This window comes from Heterodontus francisci, chromosome 4 (assembly GCF_036365525.1).
Source record: "Heterodontus francisci isolate sHetFra1 chromosome 4, sHetFra1.hap1, whole genome shotgun sequence".
Classification (NCBI taxonomy): domain Eukaryota; kingdom Metazoa; phylum Chordata; class Chondrichthyes; order Heterodontiformes; family Heterodontidae; genus Heterodontus; species Heterodontus francisci.
The window spans coordinates 167,328,660-167,354,490 of record NC_090374.1 but is presented as its reverse complement, the minus strand read 5'-3'; the positions used below and the strand labels follow the sequence as shown (position 1 = coordinate 167,354,490).

The window sequence follows — 25,831 nt, the reverse complement described above, 5'->3', positions numbered from 1 at the left end:
GCAACATTTGGATCTTGTTTTCATCTAATCAGAGAGTGGTATTTGAAAATGTGGGTCAGAGCTTCACAGTGAAGGTTTAGGAAAACAGAGAAGTGTAACGGAGAAGTTAAAATATGAAATATCTCGATCTAAAATCAATATTGCTATTATACAAATATAAGGAAGATGGGAGGAGAGAATGGAGACAGAGAATACAGAAGCAAAATTGTTTGGGTTATTTTAGTACTTACTATAACTTCGCAAGAATACTTGATGTTAAGTGAAAATAGTGAAAAATTCTAGAGGCAGTACTGAGAATATTCATTTGTTCTGTTAAATATTGAGATGGGTTCCATTATCAAGACAATTTCAGTTCCCGTGTCTTTGTGTTAGAGTACGAGTGGTTGGTCGGCGAGCTCATTCCATGCTCAGCATTATGTGGGAACAAAGGTTTGCAGTTTCCAAAGCTAAAGTGTCTGCAGGACAACCGCATTGAGGTTGACAAGTCATACTGCAAGGGCAAGCCTCAACCAGACATACATGCTGTTGCATGCAACATAAGGGATTGTCCTCCAAGGTGAGTAAACAATCTGAATATCTGAGTGTCATGAAATGTCTCATCACCTACTTTTCCTGATAGCGGTAAAACTTTATTTTCCAAAGCTATACAGAGAATTATCAATGTGCATATTTTATTGTATATTTTCTGATATTTAAACATTGTAATTGATCCATGTGCTGGAATATACCATAGGAAATTAGTTATTCTATGCCTTGGTCTGATGGTACGTTGCTAACTTTGCAGATGCTCCTGCTGAAAGTAGGTCGAGTCACAATGCAGTGCTTCATGGATATACTTTCGAGATTGTTAATTATTTTTGGTGACCTGTTTTATTGGATAACTAATGGGTGTTTGCAGAACACACTTCTCCACTCACACTTCTCTGCTCTGATTCATCTATTGATGCTCACAGAATCCAGTCCTTCCCGCATGCTAAGATCCACCATTGGAATGGACTGGGGTTCTCTCCATCACTCCTGGCTGGGTCTCCCCTCCATCACTCCCGGGTGGGTCTCCCCTCCGTCATCTCGGCTAGGTCTCCCCTCTATCACTGCCGGCTGTGTCTCCCCTCTATCACACCCCAGCTGGATCTCTCTTCTCTCGCTCTTGGCTGGGTCTCCCCTGTGGCATTCCTGGCTGGGTCTCCCCTCTATCACTCCACAGCTGGGTCTCCCCTCTCTTGCTCTCGGCTGGGTCTCCCGTCTAGTATTCCTGGCTGGGTCTCCCCTCCATCACTCCCGGCTAGGTCTCCCCTTCTCTTGCCCACGGCTGGGTCTCCCCTCTAGCGCTCCCGGCTGGGTCTCCCCTCTAGCGCTCCTGGCTGGGTCTCCCCTCTAGCGCTCCTGGCTGGGTCTCCCCTCCAGCACTCCCGGCTGGGTCTCCCCTCTAGCACTCCCGGCTGGGTCTCAGCATTCCCGCCTGGGTCTACCCTCCATCACTCCCCAGCTGGATCTCCCTTCTCTTGCTCTCGGCTGGGTTTTCCCTCCAGCACTCCTGGCTGGGTCTCAATGCTCCCGGCTGGGTCTTCCCTCCATTACTCCCGGCTAGGTCTCCCTTCTCTCGCTCCTGGGTGGTCTCCGCGCTCCCAGCTGAGTCTCCCCTCCATCACTCCCAGCTAGGTCTCCCTTCTCTCGTTGCTGGCTGGGTCTACCCTGTAGTACTCCCACCAGGGTCTCCCCTGCTCTCACTCATAAACGGGTCCCTCGGTCACCCTGGGAATGTCTCTCTATCACTCCAGGATGGGCCATGTGCTCACGGTCTCATTCCCGCCCAAGAACATATAAGAACATAAGAACTAGGAGCAGGAGTAAGCAATTCAGCCGCTCGAGCCTGCTGCGCCATTCAATACAATCATGACTGATCTCATCTCGGTCTCAACTCCATTTTCCTGCCCGTTCTCCATAACCCTTCAACCCATTACTAATTTAAAATGTGTCTATTTCCTCCTTAAATTTACTCAATGTCCCGGTATCCACCACACTCTGGGGTAGTGAATTCCACAGACTCACGACCCTTTGAGAGAAGTAATTTCTCCTCATCTTAGTTTTAAATCTTCTACCCCTTATCCTAAAACTATGACCTCTCGTTCCAGATTGCCCCACCAGAGGAAACATCCTCTCTACGTCTACTTTGTCAATCCCCTTAATCATCTTATATACCTCAATTAGATCTCCTCTCATTCTTCTAAACTCTAGAGTAAAGGCCTAAACTGCTCAATCCCTCTTCATAAGACAAACCCCTCATCTCCGAAATCAACCTAGTGAGCCTCCTCTGAACTGCCTCCAATGCGACTACATCCTTCCTCAAGTAAGGGGACCAAAACTGTAAGCAATACCCCAGGTGCAATCTCACTAATGCCTTGTACAGTTGCAGCAACACTTCCCTACTTTTATACTCTATTCCTTTAGCAATAAATGCCAAAATTCCATTTGCCTTCCTTATTACCTGCTGCACCTGCATACTAGTTTTCTGCGATTCATGCACGAGGACACCCAGATCCCTCTGCACCGAAGCACTCTGAAGTTTCTCTCCATTTAGATAATAAGTTGCCTTTCTATTCTTCCGACCAAAATGGATAACCTCACACTTATCCACGTTAAAATCCATCTGCCAAATTTTGGCCCATTCACCAAACCTATCCATATTCATTTGTAAATTTCTTATTTCTTTATTGCAACTTACTATCCCACCTATTTTAGTGTCATCTGCAAATTTGGCTATAGTACCTTCTATCCCTGCATCCAAGTCATTAATATAAATTGTAAATAATTGGGGCCCGAGGACTGAACCCTGTGGCATCCCACTAGTTACATCTTGCCAACCAGAAAAGGACCCGTTTATCCCGACTCTCTGTTTTCTTGCAAGACTTGCTATCGATCCGATATCGTTGAATGTTCTGTCTGAAGAGAGGATGAGATTTTTACAGATTAATAGAACAAACTAAAGTTACCGATTAATTACACGGTCAAAGTCTGTGCGGGTGAGATTGATTCCTATTGCTGGATTCCAAGGGATGGGAAGATTTCCTGAGTTAGCAATTTGTATTAAAATCATAAACAGCTTCTTTATACTTACAGTTTTAAATAATAAAGGGAGGAAATCTTCCTCCGATATTAGGCTGTTTACAGAGGCTGGATGACACGGAGCCAACCCTGGGTTCTGGGATTTAGGGAGTTAAACAATGCATGAAGATGAATCCTTACTTTATCGAAAATATGTTTGTTTTAATTAGGTAATGTTGTATTCTTACTATACACAATATGGTGCATTCTGATGTAATGCAGTTTAAATAATATAAAGATCTCCAAGATATTAATTAACTGATGATAATTGAAGATATAGAATTGTTTATAAATAAAGTTAGGTTAATCCTTAGTTGACTACAAGTGGGTACCTGTCCAGGCACATGTTTGCTCTGAGTCTGTTGACACAATACTCGGTTATGAACGCCCTTCTTGGTTTTGATGGGTGTAAATTGGTAAATGGCGCAGCAGGTCACTCTTCATTCTTTAGTCTTGTAATTGGCTGCAAAAAAGAACCATTTGAGCCAAACAATACAGAGCATTCTGTTTTAAGTGGCTGTATCCCCAAGTTGAATTGTATGAGCCAGGGCGGTGGGGGAGTGGCGGGGGGGGTGGGGGGGGGTGGCGGGGTTTTCAGTGAGAGGTGGAGGGGCAGGGGAGGTCGAGTGGGGGGGTGGGGGTAAGTGTTGGAGTATGTGAAAGTGAGTTAAAATTAAAAGTTAATGGTAGAGGTAAGAACTGTTTTAGAAACACAGCCCAGAGTTTTCCACTTGTGCAAATGGGAGAAAATCTCAGGCTGAAAACTGTGGCTATTCCATACAAAAAAATTAGATTTGATTGCACAGAACCAAGTAAATACAAAGAATAAGGTTTTGAAGAGAATGAGGGCAGGAATCACAGGAGAAACTGTATTGAATAGTTTAGGGTAAATGTTAACGCAACTGCTAACATTTGACTGTCTTTATTGTTTTAATATCAGTATTTGTTTCAGGCTAGTTCAGGAGTTTATCATTTCCTGGGCTTGCTGCTAGTTTGAGGGTTAGATCAGGTGAACATTCAGAATGACCTTTTTGTTAAATTTATGTGTGAGAATTTTCCTATCAATTGCTGTCAAATGTTACTTGTTAAATCTGCACTCTCCTGCATCACAAATTCAATATAAATTCAGGGTTTTGTCATAGAAAATGAATATTTCACATCCTACATCAAAAATAATCAAATACATCACAAATAATAAACAGGTCAATCTGATGGCAAGAGAATTAGCCACAGATTTAGTTCACTGCCTTGTACTTTTTCTGAACAATAAGTTTCCTATGAATTTAAACCAATAACTAGTCTCTACACTTATATGACAAACATACATGACTCAAGCAAAAGCAAAATATTGCAGATACTGGAAATTTAAAATAAAAACTGAAAATGTTGGAAATACTCAGCAGATCAGGCAGAATCTGTGGAGAGAGAAACAGAGTTAACAGGCTGAATTTTCAAAGCCTAATGGAGGTGGGACCAGAGATGGCCTGGCAGAAAAATCTCTGTGGGAAAGCGGCGTGCCAGTTTGCTGGCATCGTCCTGCCTCTGGGCCATTTTTGAAGAGGCCGGGTTGGAGGCGCAACAGCTACCTGCCCGCAAGCGGTGAGAAGGAAATTATTAAGGCCCCTCTCCCACGTCGACTGGCATTTTCCAGTCAATAGCGGGGCCCCCTATCGGTGGCTGAAACAGGGCCAGTGAACAGAGGCGACCTCCCAGCAGCAGACCAGGTTGTGGGGAGGGAGGTGGGTGATGCGGAGCAGTACTGCATATAACTTTTTTAACAACCACAGCCCCTCCCTGCAGCCGATTTACAAATGGCCACAGCTGCAACCTCAGGCCACCTTGGTTGAGGGGTTCCCCCTTATTTGGACAGTGAGCACACCCTCTAGCCATTAATCGGCTAATCCTACAAATATCGTGTCAGGCGACTATTCCCAACACAGTGCGGGGCCAGGCATTTGATACCAAAGTCAGGGTCCCAACCCAAATAAAAAACTCAATCCAATGTTTCCGGTCAATGACCTTTCAGAAGAACTCAATTACTCAAGGGCCGGAATTTTACCTGCTCAAATCGAACATCCTCCGAGGTGGCCGAACTGAAAAATGGCAGGCGATGACGTCGGGTCGGGTCCCCAACGTCATTACATCCAATCCCAATCTTACGCTGGTTGGCCAGTGGGCGAGATGGAGGCGCCGCTCGCCGTCCAATTTATGACAATTAAGAGTGAATTGAAATCATTGAAAAGCCAACTGACAGCCATTTTACATCGGCTGTTCAAACGGGTCAAAAGCGGGGTGGTGGGCGGGTCGGATCGCGAGCCCAGCAGCTTTAAAAGAGCGGCAACCAGTGTGTCTGTGAAGCAGTTGGAGGTACTGGATTTTTCATTTCTGTCTGTTAGATTTGTGCGTTGCTTGCAAGGTTGGGGCTGTTATTGCTGGCTCACCAGGGTTCACCTGAGTGAGTAAAACACCTGGTAGGGCCACAGCATCAGTGGTTTATTCTGTGTAGGGGAGGGGGGTTGTGAGTGCCTGTCCTTGCAGCAGGCAGCAACTAGCTGTCCTCATTACATCTTTGGGACACTGCAGCCATGGGAATTGTCCACTCTGGAGGCAGCTCCTCTCACGAGGAAAAGAACACCACAAGGAGGGACAGGGGGACAAGGGCCAGGGAAATCAGTGACCTGCTGGCCAACTGCAGCCTGGTTATGGGGAAGGGCAGAAGGTCACAGAGTGTGCCGGGAGCAAACACCTGTGAGGAGACGAGCCTACCCAGTAGGCAGCATGTACCAGCAGCAGCTGAGCTTTCTGCAGATGTTGGAGTGCCAGTGCCATAGAGGACTGCATCTGTCCCAAGAGACATCTCTGCGAAAGATGCTGGCAGCGGAGGTCAGCTCCAACTGTGTGGGTGGCCATCCAATGCCAGTCGCACTAAAGATCACAGTCGTTCTGAACTTCTACGCATCAGACTCCTTCCAGGCTTCAACAGGAGACATGTGTGGAATCTCACAATCATCAGCACACCACTGCATAAAGGTGGTAACTGGTGCCATATTCAGGCATGCCAACCATTTCATCAAGTTCCAGACAGCTTTCGCCAGTCAGGCTGAGAGAGCCAGAGGCTTCAGCGTCATCGCTGGGTTCCCCATGGTCCTAGGTGTGATTGACTGCACTCATGTGGCCATTAGAGCACCTTCAGGTCTGTTAGGAGCCTTCATTAATTGAAAGGGGTTTCACTCAATGAATGTGCAACTTGTTTGCGACAAGTATATTGCAGGTGTGTGCTCATTATCCAGGATGCATTCATTCTCCGGAACTCCCAGGTGCCAGTACTATTCAGCACCCCCCCAGAATGCCTGCTAGGATGGATACTTGGCGACAGGGGTTACCCGCTGAAGACATGTCTGATGACACCTGTGAGGAACCCACAGAATGAAGCAGAGGAACAGTACAATGCAAGCCATGCAACCACCAGAGTCACCATTGAACAGACCATACGTCTTCTGAAAATGAGATTTTGGTGCCTGGATCGCTCAGGTGGTGCCCCTCAGTATTCGCCAGCAAGAATATGTCACATTGTTGTCATCTGCTGCGCCTTACATAACCTGGCGCTGCAGAGGGGGGAGGCCCTGGATGATGAGGACATTGTTCAGCATGAGGCATCCTCAGACGAGGAGGGTGAAAGGGTTGAGGAGGAGGAGGAGTGGACACAGCCGAATGAACGTCGGGGGGAAGCAGTTGGAGGCTTGCATGAGTTGAGTGCAAGGGAGGCTCAGGAGGCTGTAATACTCAGTCGTTTCTGCTGACCGGAGGTTCATGACCCATGTCGGCTGCCAGCGACTGATATGTCAATCTGAATTCAGGCATTCACATCAGTTGGAAGCACAAAAGCAATCGCCAGCAGGCGCTAATCTCAGCTGCAACAGTCCACCTTTCGCTCAAACACAACATGGCCCAATGTGGCACCTCCCCCAAGTCTCCATCTCATGCAGAACAAAAAGATTGCCGAATACATCATCATTGACTTGAGACAAATAACAAAGCCAAGAAGGAAATTTAATAAGTTTTGTGTGCAGTCAAACAACAAATAAATAGTTCAGAATTGCACCAGTGACTCTAAGTGCAGTTAATGTGATTTCTTAAAATGTTTGCGAGTGCTCACATGTGTCGACGACCCCTCACCACCAGCCATGGCAGAGGCAGGTGGCTGCTTAGGATGCCCCGTAGCTTGGGATGACCTTGGTGGTCATCCTCTGTCCAGAGGCCATGAGGACCCTGGCATGTTGAGGTGACCCTGAGCAGTCTCAGGACCACCCTTTGTCACCCTGGGCTTCTGAGGTGCTAATGTTACTGGCAGAGGAGACAAGGAACCACTGTATGCATCAGGAGCACCCTGAGAGGAGCCCCCAGATGCATGCTGCTGTTGATCCTGTGCCCTCACGAGGCTCATTTGGGCCTCCCTGCTGACGTCAGAGGGATGAGCAGCTGCTGGATATCGCAGGAGTCTCATCGACAGCTCGCTGAGGCACTGCTGCATTGAGCTCACTGTCTCTGAGGGTTTGCAGGGCATCCTGGAGCAGGCCCTCCGCTGCAGCTGCCAGTCTGTTAATGGAGGAAGCCAGTTGTGCAGATAACAGGGACTGTGTGGTGCTCATGGCCTGGATGGAAACCTCCGAAGTCCAAGCCAGAGCATGCATCGTCTCTGGTAACTCCCAGATCTCTATGCACCTCACACTGCACCTGCAGCATCTCCCACCGAGTGGATGACCTCAGAGGCTCATCATCAGCATGGGGCTCAGCAATGGCCTGGCCTCCCACAGTCCTCCAGAGGCATCGGCCGATACTGCCTCTGGCAGCTGGTCCGGCATTTGTGCGGTGCTGGCACCAGGTTATGACCATGAATCTGAGGACGTAACCAGCCTAACCGAGGTGACTGTTTCTGAGCTGGTACTTGATGTGGGGAAATTATGTGATGCTGCACCCTCTGAGGTCCCCTCCTCCTCCTCAGAGGTGGATGGATGTGCCCCGGAGACATTGCCTGACCACTGCTGTGTTTCACCTGCAGGGAAAACAGAATGATCAGGTGTGAGCGACACTCCTGACTGAAGGACATGTCATAGATGGCAGTGTGGCTTGAGCCATCCCCCCGCACCCCCCTCCCCCGCCCACACTCTGGGAAACTCACCCTCTGTTCAGGTTTGGTTCAAATCTTTGGTTTGTGCTGAGTTATCTAATTTCAGCTGCATCAGTGATGGGGAGTGTTGGTGGTCTAGTGTTGTCGGGTTAAATACTCAGTCTTTGCTCCCTAGCCTCAATCAATCCAGTACCCCTAGAGAAGCATGTCTGTGTGATATACAGAATAGCCTGTCATGACTTATTATCTAGGCTGTAGTATACCCAGCTGGGATTAGCATATTCAAGAGAAGAGGGGAGGAAATTTGAGATGAAAAAGCAGTTAAGTGAATGTTAGACCGGCAGCTGTGAGGTGCTAAATTCAACTGCAAGCGCAACCTCACACTCCAGTGCGTTTGCTTCAGTTAGGTGAATGTGTGCATTTTCAATTGGGCTCCCTGATAAGTTGTTACATGGGGCAAAGCAATGGAACTCAGATGAAAATCTATCGTTAAGAACTTGAACTGTGATTTGTACAGAACTGATATGGAAGCAAATGCAAAGGGATTAGGGGAGAGTGGTTTGTTCTCTTGGTTGACAGAGATTGCGATTCGAGAGAAAAAGGGGAAATGGGAGCGGGTTAGGAGGGAGGCAGAGATTTAAACAGGGATTGTGTATTGTGACATAACTTAGATCTGATGAAAGGAACCTCTTTCTTGTAATGACCTTTTCTAGGTGGATTGTGAGCAGCTGGTCCCGTTGTCCCCAGCACTGCGGGGGAGGAACAAGGAAGCGTCTGGTCAGTTGTCAGAAGGTAACAGCGGCTGGCATACTTCTCGATCTATCACCCGGCTTCTGTGCTCAGTCGGGAAAGAAACCAATGGATTCTCAGACCTGCAACAGGCAGCCATGCTCAGAATGGTTCACATCAAACTGGGGGCAGGTTTGTACCAACTGTGAAAAGTAATGTGAAAGGTGATGTCTGCAATCGGTTGGAAATAGTGCAAATTTCACTCATTTTAAATCAAGCTTGTTCTCAAATAGTGTTCTGACAAGGTGAAATGTATATCACTGGTGCTGTATTATTGGGTAATTTAACAATGTTTCTAGTTTCAGTGTGAGCTCAGTACCATCATACTCAAGTACCTCTAAAACCAGTTTAGGATGAGTTCAGATGTAATTTCTTCCATGAAAAGATGAAGGCTCGGTCCACTCCCCAGGAGTGCATCTCTGATCATTACTCTGGGATTACACCCAATGTTGAGAGGATTAGGAGTCCAGACCTCAAGCAGCAGGCCTTTGGCAGTAAGGGGGTACACCCTTGGCACTCCCAGTGGAACTGATTGCCAGCCTGGGAGTTAGACAGTGCCAGGTCCTGGGTCTGTTCTCCTGCTCCTCCATTCCCCCGAAAAGCTGATCCTGCTGCCCAGTATCAGGGAGCCACTTTAAAGATATGGCAGGAAGTTCTACCTTTTGATCCTTTGGGATCCAGGCCAGCCCCATTGCTAGTGGGTCCCCACCAAACCTGCAGCGGGAATCTGCCAGAGCAGCAGAGCAATTTCAGGATTTCTACATCTAATTGCTGATGAATATTTCCAGAGAGCTGCCTTAAAACACATCACTCAAGGAAAATGTGCGGCTGGAATTTTACCCTCGGTGGCGGTCCTGCCTCCGACTGGCCTGGGGATCCAGACCACATTTTGCAGTCCCCCGGCTATTAATTGGTCTGAGGCGGGACTTCCACCTCATTGAGGCAGTAAGTCTCATCTAATAGAGCTGCTGGCCAATCAGCGGGGCCGGCAGCTCTCCGTCCCTCTGGCCACTGCTGAGACTGCAACCCAGCTAAGGACGGAAGATGTCAGGGAGCCCCGGAGAATTGGCAAAAGTGGTCAATTGGGGGATGGGGGGCGTGTTGGTTGTTGGGGCATCAGGGGCAACCTGCTGATGGGCACAGGGTGCCTGATCAGGAGGGCAACCCCCAGGCTGTCAGAAAGCCACCTACTTTTAACAGGAGGCTTTTCTCAGGCTTGGGCTTCCCACCAGCCAAGGGTAAAATCCCCCTGGTGGCGGGCGGAGGCCCTTAAGTGGCCGTTAACTGGCCACTTATGATCCTTGATTGGCCTGGTCGGGCTGTTTTTCGCCACTGACACCCTGTGTAAAATGGCAGTGGAGGCAGGAGCGGGTCAGGAAGGGCCCCCTGACCTCCCACTCCATTTTACGTCCCCCCCCATCCTGCTGTTTGGGGGGCATAAAATTCCAGCCGATCCATGTCTATGATAACAGTGTTGAATTAAAATGTTTTAATGGGAGCTTACAGGAAGTTTCCTTACTGTTCCCACTGACCTCATATTAATTTTTGTGATTAATAGCTGTTGTATATTAATAATCGAGCTGCACAGTTAAAACATTTATTGGCTCTAGGATTTTTGTTTGTCTTTTAGCAATTAGCATTTAATATCAATCTCTCCAAGCACACTGAAGGATTAGACTTCCAGCTAGGTGACCTGACCTCCTGACCAGAAATCCTGGCTTCAGATGACAAAAGCATGCTTTCAAAGCCAGCTTTTCTAGTAAACTTAAATGAAATGATCTGCTTCCTAACTTCTGAATTCCAGATTGCCTGCTTGCTTCTAAATTGAAAGCCTATAGTTGATACTAATCCATTTTGACTGAGTTTAACAGATTTAACCAGTTCTTTGTACGAAATAAAACACAGATAAAATGTAAAATGATAGAGGGACAAAGGGTACTTTGGGCAGTTCTTTTTTTTAAATATCCTTATATGGGATATGAGCGTCACTGGCAAGGCTAGCATTTATTGCCCATCCATAATTGCCCTTGAGAAGGTGGTGGTGAGCTGTCTTCTTGAACCGCTGTAAGAACATAAGAAATAGTAGCAGGAGTAGGCCATTCAGCCTGCCCCACCATTCAATAAGATCATGGCTGATCTGTCCCAGGCTTCAACTCCTCTTTCGGGCCTGCTCCACATAACCCTCGACTCTCCGAGAATTCAAAAATCTATCTACCTCCTCCTTAAATACATTTAGTGACCTAGCTTCCACAACTCTCTGAGGTAGAGAATTCCAGAGATTCATCACCCTCTGAGAGAAGAAATTTCTTCGCATCTCAGTTTTAAATGTGTGCCCCCTTATTCTGTAACTATGTCCCCTAGTTCGAGATTCCCCCTCCAGTGGAAACATCTTCTCAACATCTACCCTATCAAGCCCCCTTAGAATCTTATATGTTTCAATAAGATCACCTCTCATTCTTCTAAACTCCAATGAATAAAGGCCTAACTTGTTTAGCCATTCTTGATAAAACAGCCCCTTCATCCCAGGAATCAGCCTAGTGAACCTTTTCTGAACTGCCTCCAATGCTAGTATATCCTTCCTTAAATACGGGGACCAAAACTTTACACAGTACTCCAGTTGTGGCCTCACCAACACCCTGTACAGTTGTAACAAGACTTCGCTATTTTTAAACTCTAACCCCCTAGCAATAAAGACCAAAATTCCATTTGCCTTCTTAATTACTTGCTGCACCTGCATGCTAACTTTTTGTGTTTCATGTACAAGAACACCCAGATCCCTCTGTACTGCAGTATTTTGTAGTCTTTCTCCATCTAAATAATAATCTGTTTTTTTATTCTTCCTGCCAAAGTGGATGACCTCACACTTTCCCACATTGAACACAATCTGCCAAGTTTTTGCCCACTCACTTAACCTATCTATATCCCTTTGCAGATTCTTTGTGTCCTCATCACAAAAATGCCTTCCCACCTATTTTTGTATTGTCAGCAAATTTGGATACACTACACTCTGTCCCTTCCTCCAAGTCATTAATATAGATAGTAAATAGTTGAGACCCTAGGACCGATCCTTGTGGCACCCCACTAGTTACAGCTTTCCAACCTGAAAAAGACCCATTAATCCCGAAATACCCTGAATTCTTATTTTGTGCAATAACCTTTTATGTGGCACCTTATAGAACGCCTTCTGAAAATCCAAATACACTATATCTACTGGTTCCCCTTTATCCACTCTGCTTGTTATATCCTCAAAGAACTCTAACAAATTTGTCAAACATGATTTCCCTTTCATAAAACCATGTTGACTCTGTTTGATTGCATTATGCTTTTCTAAATGTCCTGCTATTTCTTCCTTAATAATGGACTCTAGCATTCTCCCAACGACAGATGCTAAGCTAACAGGTCTATAGTTTCCTGCTTTTTGTCTCCCTCCTTTCTTGAATAAGGGCATCATATTAGCAGTTTTCCAATCCGCTGGTACCCTACTGGAATCTAGTCAGTTTTGTTATATTATGACCAATGCTTCCACTATCTCTGCAGCCACTCCTTTTAAAACCCTTGGATGTAGGCCATCAGGTCCCAGTGACTTGTCTGCCTTTAGTCCCATCAGTTTATCAAGCACCATGTGGTATAGGTACACCCACAGTGCTGTTAGGAAGGAAGTTCCAGGTATTTTGACCCAGTGACAGTGGAGGAATGGCGATATAGTTCCAAGTCAGGATGGTGTGTAGCTTGGAGGGGAACATGCAGATGGTGGTGTTCCCACATTTCTGTTGCCCTCGTCCTTCTAGGTAGTAGAGGCTATGGGTTTGGAAGGTGCTGTCGAAGGAGCTGCAGTTGCTGCAGTGCTTCTTGTAGATGGTACACACTGCGACCACTGTGCACTGGTCGTGGAGGGAGTGAATGTTTCGTGTGGTGAATGGGGTACCAATCAAGTGGGCTGCTTTGCCCTTGAGTGTTGTTGGAGCTGCACATGATCCAGGAAAGTAGAGATTATTCCATCACACTCCAGACTTGTGCTTTGTAGATGGTGGACAGGCTTTGGGGAGTCGGGAGGTGAGTCAATCGCCACAGAATTCCCAGCTTCTGACTTGCTCTTGCAGTCACAGTATTTATATGGCTGGTCCAGTTAAGTTTCTGATCAGTGGTAACCCCCAGGATGTTGATGGTGTTCATGCAGTTAGAGTGCAAGCCAGCAAAAGGAGTCAGGGAGCTTCTGGGAAGTAAATACACTTGACAATAGTTACAGCTGGCACTAAATCATTAACCTATAATTAACTGTTTAGTATTAAACCTACTGATTGGCATAATATGGATGAATGAAATCACGCAGAACATGCAAGATTGATTTATGGAGTTTCCCAGAACTTTATATGAAATTGGCGACAATTTTGTTTCTCGCTGCTGCTTGTTTGCTTCTGAATGGCCTTGTTCTGTGCTGCAATCATTCTATGGTTCTATGATTCTCTCAGGAGTTAGAAATACCAATGATTTGGGAAGGAAATGTAAAACTTGCACTGCCAAGTAGATGGGGTAATACTGATACATTTAAAGGTCTTTCGTCACTCCTGCTTTGTTTGATTTCTCGCATCTGTGTTGTAAAAGAGAAAAAAAACATCAAAAATGCAGAGTTCTTGGTTGTATGGGGGTTTTGATTATTTTTGTCAGTGATTTATTACAATTAATTCGGCTATCCTTCAGTAACCTAGTATGTGGTTACCAGTGAAATCCAGTTTCCTTGCTTGTCTGAACAGTGGGAGTTCCCAAGATTCCAGCTGCCTGAGATGAATTTTTATATTAACATCATAAAAGACCCTCAGGCACTTCTGCAAACATTCTTGTGTGGTTATCCTAATAATATAAAGCTAATAATGAATCCAGACCTCTTTATGTTTTCCCACCTGCATTGATTTAATCACTGTTGTATGTAGAAGTCAACATGAATTTAATCATACTGTGCAATTCCAACTGAAATGAAATGGAGTGTTACCCAGTTGTAGGTAGGCTTAGTGTTTTAAATTGTTGGTTTAAATTATTCCCCTGCTGTTATAATTGTGTTTCTCAATCTCATAATTGCATAGTATAAAAATTCCATGACCAGCTCTGATTCAACACCATTATATTAATTCCCCTATGGACCCTGTGTCCAAGTTTCAACAACGATCAGAAAAAACTGCGACCTCCATTCAGGGAATTGCAAAATATCTGGGAATGCTGACCTTCCTCTTAACACAATGTCAACCTGGATTTACTTAGAGTGAGACTGCACCTCTGGACCTTCACATACAGGAGAAACTCACTCATTCAGCACAGCAAGATCCCAAGCTCTCATTCACCACCCCCCCCCCACCCCCATTCAGCACAGCATGATCCCAAGCTCTCACTCACCAGCACCCCCCCATTCAGCACAGGAAGATCCCAAGCCCTCACTCACCAGCCACCCATTCAGCACAGCAAGATCCCAAGCTCTCACTCACCAGCCCCCCACTCAGCACAGCAAGATCCTAGGCTCTCACTGAGGAGCTGTTTCAGTGTTATTCACAAAGGCACTGACGGGCCTCAGCACTGCGTTATTTGTACTTGAGTACAGATACCTCCTTCTGCAGAGCACTCTGCTTGTTGATGAAGAACTTTATTCTACCACCTAGTTCCAGACCCCTCTGCCCATTTATTATATGTATTTTATGTGTTAACCGCACAATGAGCAGGAAGAGGTCTGTTGGGAGTGGGGTTAAACCCTAAAAAGCAGGAATTGATCCCAAATGTCACCTACACATGCCAGCTGCCATTTCTCCAGCAGTGGGTTGTGAGCTGCGTGACCCAACTTAGAGAGGCAAAAACTTCATTATCATATTTCAATCATGCTCCCACATTGCGATTGGGAGCCTGAGTTAAATTTAACAGCTGCGGACGAGAATTCCCAGGGCTCAGGAAACCCAGCAGCGAAAGGGAGATGGGAGCAGCCAGATCAGCAAGTTGATGCTTTTTGCAGCATGTTTTGCGGATCAGGAGGAATAGAAGTGACCCCCTCACTCACACCCTCCCCTCCTCCCACCCATGCCTTCCATTCCCCCATGCTCTACCTTCCCTGTGGATATCGAGTATTTGGTAAAATGCTTTGCTTTGGGGACAAGTGCAACTTTCATCATGTGGAAGTGATGCAGTTTTACCGCTTGATGCGATTTGTGTCGTAAAGTAATAACGAAGGTTTGCAAATACTTTTCTCATGAAGGTGAAATCACTTTTCAGCTGCATTGTCCATAATTCATGTACTGACCAAAGATGGGGCATAAAACTCAATAAATCAAATCTGTATATGCAACAAACAGGCCAGAGTGCTGACAACCTGAAACTACAGCGAAATGAATCAAGTGAAATTCTCCCAGCAAACCACACAGCTTTAATCATCCTTGATCACAGTTATTGTGTCTATTCTTCGTTACACATACGAACATACGAATAGGAGCAGGAGCAGGCCACTCAGCCCCTCGAGCTTGTTCCACAATTCAACAAGATCATGGCTGATCTCATTATAACTTCAAATCCACATTCCCGCCTACCCCAACCTTTCACCCTCTTGCTTATCAAGAATCTATCTACCTCTGCCTTAAAAATATTCAAAGACTCTGCTTCCACCGCCTTTTGAGGAAGAGAGTTCCGTCTTAAATGTGCGACCCCCTTATTTTTGAACAGTGATCCCCTAGTTTTAGATCCTCCCACAAGAGGAAATATCCTTTCCACATCCACCCTGTCAAGAGCCCTCAGGATCTTATATGTTTCAATCAAGTCACCTCTTATTCTTCTAAATTCCAGCGGATACAAGCCTAGCCTGTCCAACCTTTCCTCAAAAGACAAACCACCCAATTCAAGTATTAGTCTAGTAAACCTTCTCTGAACTGCCACCAATGCATTTATATCCTTCCTTAAATAAGGAGACCAGTACTGTACACAATCCTCCAGATGTGGTCTCACCAAAGCCCTGTATAACTGAAGCATAACCTCCCTACTTTTGTATTCAATTCCTCTCACAATAAATAATATTCTATTAGCTTTCCTAATTACTTGCTGTACCTTCATACTAACCTTTTGCAATTCATGTACTAGGACACCCAGATCCCTCTGCATCTCAGATCTCTGCAATCTTCACCAATTAGATAATATGCTTCTTTTTTATTCTTCCTGCCAAAATGGACTATTTCACACTTTCCCACATTATACTCCATTTGCCAGATCTTTGCCCACTCACTTAACTTATCTATATCCCTTTGTAACTTCCTTATGTCCTCTTCACAACTTAGTTTCCTACCTATCTTTGTGTCATCAGCAAATTTAGCAACCATATCTTCAGTCCCTTCATTCAAGGCATTTGTATAAATTGTAAAACATTGAGGCTCCAGCACAGATCCCTGTGGCACACCACTCATTACATCTTGCCAACCAGAAAATGACCTACTCTCTGTTTCCAGTTAGCTAGCTAATCTTCTATCCATGCCAATATGTTACCCCCTACACCATGAGCATTTATTTTCTGCAATAGCCTTTGATGTGGCACCTTATTAAATGCCTTTTGGAAATCTAAGTACAGTATGTCTTTCATAATAGCTTCTAACATTTTCCCTATGACAGATGTTAAGCTAACTGGTCTGTAGTTTCCTGCTTTCTGTCTCCTTCCCTTTTTGAATAAAGGAGTTACATTGGCTATTTTCCAATCTAATGGAACCTTCCCCGAATCTGGGGAACTTTGGAAAATTAAAACCAACACATCAACTATCTCACTCGCTACTTCTTTTAAGACCCTAAGATGAAGTCCATCAGAGCCTGGGGACTTGTCAGCCCGCTATAGAACCAATGCTCACTTTGCTAACTCTTCTTTTTAAAATATCTGTAGAAACACTATCTGTTTTATATTTCTAGCTAGCTTTCTCGCTTACTCTAACTTTTCCCTCCTTATTAATCTTTTAGTCATTTTTTGCTGCTTTTTATATCTTCTGACCTGCCACCCAACTTTGTGCAATTATATGCTTTTTCTTTAAGTTTGATACTATCTTTGACTTTTTTAGTTAACCACAGATGGTGGATCCTCCTCTTGAAATTTTTCTTTCTCATTGGAATGCATCTATTCTGTGTGTTCTGAAATATCCCCTTAAATGTCTGTCACTGCATCTCTGTTGACCTATCCCTTAACCTAATTTGCCAGTTCACTTTAGCTAGCTCTGCTTTCATGCCCTCATAAAAGTTTAAACTACTGGGAAGTTAAACCAGGGCAGGACATATACAGTGAATGGCAGGGCCCTGGGGAGTGTTGTTGAGCAGATAGACCTTGGGGTGCAAGTACATAGTTCCCTGAAAGTAGCAACACAGGTAGACAGGGTGGCGAAGAAGGCATATGACATGCTTGCCTTCATCGGCCGAGGCATTGAGTACAAGAGTTTTATTTAGAGATGCAGCACTGAAACAGGCCCTTAGGCCCACTGAGTCTGTGCCAACCATCAACCACCCATTTATGGTGATCCTACATTAATCCCATATTCCTACTACATCCCCACCTTTCCTCAGTTCCCCTACCACCTACCTACACTAGGGGCCATTTATAATGGCCAATTTACCTATCAGCCTGCAAGATTTGTTTTGGCTATGGGAGGAAACTAGAGCACCCGGCGAAAACCCACGCGGTCACAGGGAGAACTTGCAAACTCCACACAGGCAGTACCCAGAATCAAGCTGGAGCTGTGAGACTGCGTTGCTAACCACTGCACCACCCTACGTCATGTTACAATTGTACATAATGTTGGTTAAGCCGCATTTGGAGTACTGTGTGCAGTTCTGGTCGCCGTACTACAAGAAAGATGTGATTAAGCTCGAGAGGGTGCAGAAAAGATTCACAAGGATGTTGCCTGGTTTGGAGGGCTTGAGTTATAAAGAGAGATTGGATAGGCTGGATTTGTTTTCCCTGGAGCGAAGGAGGCTGAGAGGGGACATGATAGAGGTGTATAAAATTATGAGAGGCATAGATAGGGTACATAGCCAGAGTCTGTTTCCCATGGTAGGGGTAACTAAAACTAGAGCATAGATTTAAGGTGAGAGGGAGGAGGTTTAAAGGGGATCAAAGGGGTAAATTTTTCACACAAAGAATAGTGAGTATCTGGAATGAGCTGCCTGAGGAGGTGGTGGAGGCAGGAATAGTAGCAACATTTAAGAGGCATTTGGACAGGTACTTGAATGAGCAAGGCATAGAGGGATATGGAATTAATGCAGGCGGGTGGGATTAGTATAGATTGGCATTATGGTCGGCATGGACGCGGTGGGCTGAAGGGCCTGTTTCTATGCTGTACTACTCTTTGACTCTATGACTAGTCTTAGACCCACTCTTCTCTCCTTCAAACTGAATGTAAAATTCAGTCGGACTATGATCTCTGCTGCCTAGGGGCGCCTTCACTATGAGGTCATTAATTAACCCTATCTCATTGTACAATACCAGATCTAGTACAACCTGCTCTCTGGCTGGCTCCAGAATATGCTGTTCCACAAAACTATCCCGAAAACATTCAATGAACTCCTCATCTAGGCTACCTTTTCCCATATGATTTTTCCAGTCTATATGTAGATTAAAATCCACCATGATTATCACTGTACCTTTCTGACAAACTCTCATTGTTTCTTCCTTTGTACCCCATCCTACTGTGTGCTGCAGCTTTGCAAGTCCACAGGTTAATACATAAATGACTTCAGTTGTTCATACATTAAAGTTAGCATGTAAAATAGGGGAGCCAGGGATTCAGGTACAATACAATATAATCCTTGGCTGTTCACCAACATAATCAATAAAACACATAATTAAACCCTCATATCATTCACTGAATGTTAAGTAAAACCAGACAGTATTTTGATCTGTACTGATAAATCTAGCTTCTGAAAATTATGTCACGTCAGCCAAATGGTCTGGGGCAGATCAGCTTTGATCTTGTTGAATGGTGGGGCAGGCTTGAGGGGCCAAATGGCCTACTCCTGCTCCTATTTCTTATGTTTCTTATGTTCTTAGATTCTAGCATTTTCCCAACGACTGATGTAAGGCTAACAGGTCTGTAATTGCCTGTTTTCTCTCTCCCTCCCTTCTTAAATAGTGGGGTGACATTTGCGACCTTCAAATCTGCAGGAACTGCTCCAGAATCTATAGAATTTTGGAAGATGATCACCAATGCATCCACTATTTCCACAGCTACCTCTTTCAACACTCTGGGATGTAGAATATCGGGTCCCGGGGACTTATTAACTTTCAGCCCCATTAATTTCTCCAATACAACCTTCTTACTAATACTAATTTCCTTCAGTTCCTCATTCCTCCTAATCCCTTGGATCTCTCATTCTGGGAGATTTCTTGTATCTTCCTCAATGAAGACAGACACAAAGTAATCATTTAGCTTCTCTGCCATTTCTCTATTCCCCATTATAAATTTTTCTGACTCTGCCTGCAATGGACCCACATTTGTCTTAGCCAAATGTTTCCTTTTTACGTACCTGTAGAAGCTTTTACAGTCCATTTTTATATTTTTTGCTAGCTTACATTCATATTCTATTCTCCCTTTCTTTATCAGTTTCTTTGTCCTTGTTTTCTATTCTCCTTTTTTCAATCAGTTTCTTCGTCCTCCTGCTCCTCCACCCCATTTAGATACTTACTTTCCAAAGAGTCTGTAGCCTCCTTATTTTTCCTCACAAAATGTACAAAATCCAAGCTGACACTCCAGTGCAGTACTGAGGGAGCGCTGCACTGTCGGAGGTGCCAATTTTGGGTGAGACATTAAACTGAGGCACCGTCTGCCCTCTCAGGTGGATGTAAAAGATCCCATGGCACTATTTTGAAGAAGAGCAGGAGAGTTATCCCTGGTGTCCTGGCCAATATTTATCCATCAATCAACGTCACAAAAACAGACTAACTGGTCATTATTACATTGATGTTTGTGGAGTTTGCTTGTGTGCAAATTGGCTGCTGCATATCCTACATTACAACATAGACTACACTTCAAAAAGTACTTAATTTGCTGTAAAGTACTTTGGGACGTCCTATGGTCACGAAAGGCACTATATAAATTCAAGTTTTGTTTTTAATGCATCACCTCACACTCATCTATATTGAAGTTCATCTGACAATTACATGCTCATTCTGCAAGTTTATTAAACGTCTTCCTGCATTTTGTCACAGTCCTCCTCTGTATTAACCACATCCACTCAAATTCTGAAATTGTCCTTCTGATTCCCGACTCCAAATTATTTATGTAAATTGTGAACTAGTGTGATCCTAGAATCGATCCTTGTTGGACACCACTTTTGCCGTCTCAGTAATTACCTTTATCCCCTACACTTTCTTTTCTGTTTTGTAGCCTGCTACTCATGCTACTTGTCTCCTGACTCAACATATTCTGACCTTAGTCGTGAGTCTACTATGTAGTACCTTATTGAAGGAGCTTTGGAGATTCAAATATATTACATCTATTGCATTACCCAACTACCCTTTTTGTTACTTCATCAATGAATTCAATAAGGTTGGTCAAACATGACCATCCCTTTTGGAACCTGTGCTGTTTATGATATTTTTAGTTTCTAGATGTTTTTCTATTGCATCTTTAAGTAAGGATTCCATTAGTTTTTCTACCACTGACATTAAGCTAACTGGTCTATAGTTTCCTGGACTTGTTCTGACTCCCTTTGTGTATATAAGAATAACATAAGCTGCCCCTCTGTCCTCTGACACTATTCCCTTTAATATTTTATATATAAAATGACCACTCAGCTAATCTCTCACATCCCACAGTGGCTGCAGCACAGTTGAATATGCTTCCTCTGCATGACAGCTGGAGAAGTCCTAGAGGAATGTAGATCATCCCTCCATCTGTCCTTTGTTAAAGGAGATACCTGGCCCAATGAGACCAGAAAGCTGGATGGTGGCATAATCAACAAATCCACAATTTATACAAAATATATCAAAAAACCTTACAACTGCAAACGCTTCCTGTCAACTTTTTCCATTATAATTTGTTGTCCACATTTTTATTGAAAATTGGAAATTGTGGGCGGCACAGTGGCTCAGTGGTTAGCACCGCAGCCTCACAGCTCCAGTGACCCGGGTTCAGTTCCGGGTACTGCCAGTGTGGAGTTTGCAAGTTCTCCCTGTGTCTGAGTGGGTTTCCTCCGGGTGCTCCGGTTTCCTCCCACATGCCAAAGACTTGCAGGTTGATAGGTAAATTGGCCATTATAAATTGCCCCTAGTATAGGTAGGTGGTAGGGAAAATATAGGGACAGGTGGGGATGTGGTAGGAATATGGAATTAGTGTAGGATTAGTATAAATGGGTGGTTGATGGTCGGCACAGACTCGGTGGGCCGAAGGGCCTGTTTCAGTGCTGTATCTCTAAAACTAAAACTAAACAGGTCACACTCACCTCCAGCCAGTGGAACCACTGAGGCACCACCACTGGTGGGAGGGTTTAAATACAGCATGGCATGTTTACATGGGCAGTTTCCATTATAGATCTGGACTTTGGAATTTATCATTGAAATATTAAAATAAGGAGGGAACATATGAATTCAAAATGGGAATGGAGTTACACCTGCATGCCACTGTCCAGTTACCCCTCTCCTGCTAACTCTGCTTCATCTGAAAATTATGCTTGGTCCTAACTCTCCATGTGTATGCTGCAGGATATTGATTAATATATTTAAAATGGTGCAAACACCTCCTGTCAACTTTTTCCATTATAAATTTCAATAGCCACACTGCAGGAGATTAAATAGTAGATGCTTAACTAACAATTCATTCATATGGAAAGAATCCATATGGACTTACTGAGAATTTTGTCAGTTATTCTTGTTATATCCAATAAAGATTTGAGTGAAAGGAATAACATTGGATTAAACTGGCACAAAATGTTCCTTTGCATAGTGCAATGGCCAGTGTGTGGGGCTGAGACTGGGGATCCAACGTCGTCACGTCTTCTGCCAGGCACCAGATGGAACCAAGTTACCTTCACAGCAATGCAGCAGTAGCACAAGGTATCTTATCTTTCTATTTATAATGAGACTTTGTGTCCGTATTTTACCGCTGAACTTGTTATCTTATACTGAGTGAATCATTCAGTAATGACACAATGAAACATACAGATAATGTAAAATGTGACAGATTTCTGAAATATAATATGACTTTTTCCTAATCAGCCAAGACTCCAAATTCTATTGACCAATGTTTCAATAAACACTGAGCAGGAATTACGCATGCATCAAATGATTTTTATATCGCTCAGCTTTTAGGTAATTCACAATAAATATCACATCATTGGAAGATTGTAATTTGATATTATCCTATTTACTTGTGCAACACATGCACAGGCTTTTTCACTGTATTTTGAAGAAAAAATGTTTTTTATTCTTCCCTGCCATTCATACAGACACAATTTTTAGTATTTTCGTCCCTTTAGGTTCTTCTCCTCTCTCAACATTTTCCTTTGAGAGTGTGGTGAGGGACCATCTACCAAGCTTGAATCTCTTGTTCTGTTTAAAATATGCCCCACAGCTGGGATGGTGACCTTTAGCCCATGGCTGCCAATGGCTCACATTGGTCTGTGGGCTCACACTGTGACCATTTCTATTTAAACTCTAGTACATTATAGGCTACACCCTGAAACCACAAATGTAAGAGTTCACGCAAAGCAATGGAATCATCTTAAGTAAAAAGAAATGGAAATCTTAAATTAAAACAGAAAATGCTGGAAATGCACAGGGAATCAGTTGATAACTGAAAGAGGGTAAACATTTCGGGTGGGATCTCTTATTTGAGCCTTGTCAATTTTAATTTTAGATTTTGAAATGTGCCATTTACTAACCTAATTAAAGCTTGGGAAGAGAGGGTGGGGCAGTATGTAGGGCACTGGTTTTTCAGCCAGAGTTCAAGTCCCACCAGATTTCCAGGAGGAAAGCTGCAATCTGCTTGCTGGAGAGGGACCATGTATACTACATTAGAGAGTTTCAATCAAGTTTCAAGAACACCACTGCACAAAAGTGCCTAATTTGGTTCGGATTGGTAACTGCATTCAGCCAAGGATGCAGGACCTAGTATGCAAACAGTGGCAATGCCCAGAACTCAAATGAAAATATCTTCTGCTCATTTTATAATGTTCTCATTAATATAGTTTGTTGCTCTTAGGCCGCTCAGCAGACGGAACTGTACCTCAGATATTTGTACCGTCCAATGGCGCAGTAGTTCCTGGACACCATGCACCTCTTCCTGTGGAAATTACGGCTTTCAGTCCAGACGGGTGGAGTGTGTGCATCTGCAGACAAACCAACAAGTGAGAGAACAATTCTGCTCCTGGAAGCAAAGGCCAGTAAACTGGCAGAGGTGTAACATCATCCCGTGTGAAAAATGTGAGTCCCAGCTCAGCAACAAACTGAAATTTAAGAAAAAAAAGTTATCTGATGTTTATGTTATTGACAAATTACAAACCTGAAAGCTGTCGAATATCCGCGCTGTGAAATGGTAGAATGTGAGTCTATAGCAATTGCTAGAGCACGAAGTCCCTAACAGCAGTCTTGCAGCCTTGTTGAAGAGCGGCTCTGAGTGCAAGTTAAAAGCTTCGCCAGAGAGAGAGAAACTTGAGGAACAACAAACCACTGGCCACTTATCTGTGCTAATTCACAGAGGAGCCTCCACACCCTGGAATATTATGTGAGGAAGTAGATGGTAGAAAAATGTGATAACTTCCTTACCAATAAAAGGTTGTGTAAAAGTCCCATTCCCCTGTCCTTCTCCCACACCCTTTTAATTCGAAGCATTTACATTAACGAAGTCTTAGCATTTTTTTGCCCATGCTTCTACATTTATTTGAGAGTTAATTATTTGTAATACACTTTAACACACAGTCTTGGCATTAACACTTCTCTATTTGCAGTAAATAGTGTAAAAATTTAGTCAGTATCAAATTGTTCTCACGCTGCATTTATTTTCTCATTGAAAGCTGCAGTAATATACTGGCGAGCAAGCATTGGTGAGAACTGCACAAAAGTGGTTGAAGGAGTAGTCTTTTGAATAACTCTGCAGCAGAGATGTCTCAGCAGATCTGTCAGTGCGATATACTTTGGGGGAGAAAAAGGAGGAGGAACTATGGTCTGGGTTTTCGCTGCAGGGGTGGGAAATGGAAGGTCGGGACTACTTCTAGGTCCCGAACCCATCCCGGGGGGAAACAGCAATGGGCCTCAAGTTTGAAGGAGGCTACCTTAATTGTTATAGAGATGGGTTTGGAGGACAATTAACGGCTGCAGGGGCAGGAACAGATGAGGGACAACTCTAGTGCAGACCCAATTTAAACTCACCATGGCAGCCATTACACTGCTGTGACTGGATGTTCAAGAATGACAGAAGACTTTATTTCCACCGTGTCTCAGCAGAGCCAGAAGCCTGGAACCTGGAGCAGGCCAGGCCCTTAATTTTCAGATATGGACCTGGAGGTGATGCTGGAGGCCATGAGGGAGAGGAGGGAGGTTCTCTTCCCAGAGGAGGAGGCCTCGCACACGGATCAAGCAGACATGGATAGATATCGCTGCCACAGTCAGCAGAAGAAGAATGGTCAGAAGAAGCTGGATCCAATGTAGGAAAAGGTTCAATGACCTGATGCAGTCTGGCAAGGTGAGTGCTACCCCAACCTTCAGGACAGGTCTCTGGGTATTCACCCTCCAGCAGACACACAAATTGAGGAGCCTCAGGGTGCCTGCTACTCAGGAACATGGGAGAAGTGTATGCACAGGCCACTTACTGGCCCTTCAGAATGGATCTGAACCATTGTGCAGCTGAGGACATGTCAGCACTGAAACATGCATTCTCCAATGAATAGGAACAGCTGACATTGGCCATAGAGGACAGTGGTGCCTTATCTCTCTCTCTTCTGTCCTTTTATGGGAAACAGGCACATAATGCCCAAGAGAGGGTCCAAGCAGGTGGAAGTGTCCCCTTCCTTCACATCATACCCAGGGAGGAGGGAGCAATGGAAATAGCCAGGATTGAAGACCATGAGGAAGTTGGCCATGGCGAGGTGAGCACTCATGGTGGAGATTGTGATTATAGAGGGCAATGAGCTCATTAAGTGGGTGCATTGCACTCCACCGCGTCTGACAGCATATGGAATACTGAGTCACATTGTGAAGCATCAGTACTGCCAAGAGGAGAAGCAAAGCTTCGAACAAGCAGCTTCACACCTTACAAGCGCAGCATCCACCAGCACAAATACACTCACCTCAGTGGGTCCTCGCATGTTTTTAGATAGGGTGGCATTGGGTGAGGAACACAGCACTAGCATGCAGGAGGAGGTGCCAGAGGCAGCTGGGGTCAACTCCCCTCAGAGGGAGTTGGCTATTGTTTATATGGATTTTAAGAGAGCGTTTGATATGGTACCACATAAAAGGATGGTTAACAAAATTGAGGCTCATGGAATAGGAGGGTCAATGTCCAATTGGATAAAAAAAATGACTTAAGGACAGAAAACAGCGAGTCTTGGTAAATGGTTGTTTTTCAGACTGGAGGAAGGTAGGCAGTGATGTTCTCCAAGGATCAGTGCTCGGAGCACTTTTTTTTTTGCTATATATAAATGACTTGGATTTTGAAATACAGAGTAATATCTCGAAATTTGCTGATAACACCAAACTTGGCGATGCGGTAAACAGTGAGGATGATATGAACCACCTGCAACAGGACATGGATAGGTTCATGGAGTGGGCAGACAGGTGGCAGATGGGATTTAATACAGAGAAGTGTGAGGTGTTGCATTTTGGCAGAAGGA

General features: G+C 44.5%; 1 protein-coding gene across 1 annotated transcript in view; it reads left to right on the top strand.

Annotated features, from left to right (window-relative positions):
- Positions 1-25,831, top strand: part of LOC137368744 (ADAMTS-like protein 1) — an 852,599-nt gene that overhangs the window by 822,376 nt on the left and 4,392 nt on the right. Inside the window, exons 26-29 of the mRNA XM_068028933.1 lie at positions 373-556; positions 8,944-9,151; positions 21,949-22,058; positions 23,206-23,426. Of these exons, the coding sequence (XP_067885034.1) occupies positions 373-556; positions 8,944-9,151; positions 21,949-22,058; positions 23,206-23,426 (723 nt within the window). The remainder of the gene's footprint in view (positions 1-372; positions 557-8,943; positions 9,152-21,948; positions 22,059-23,205; positions 23,427-25,831) is intronic.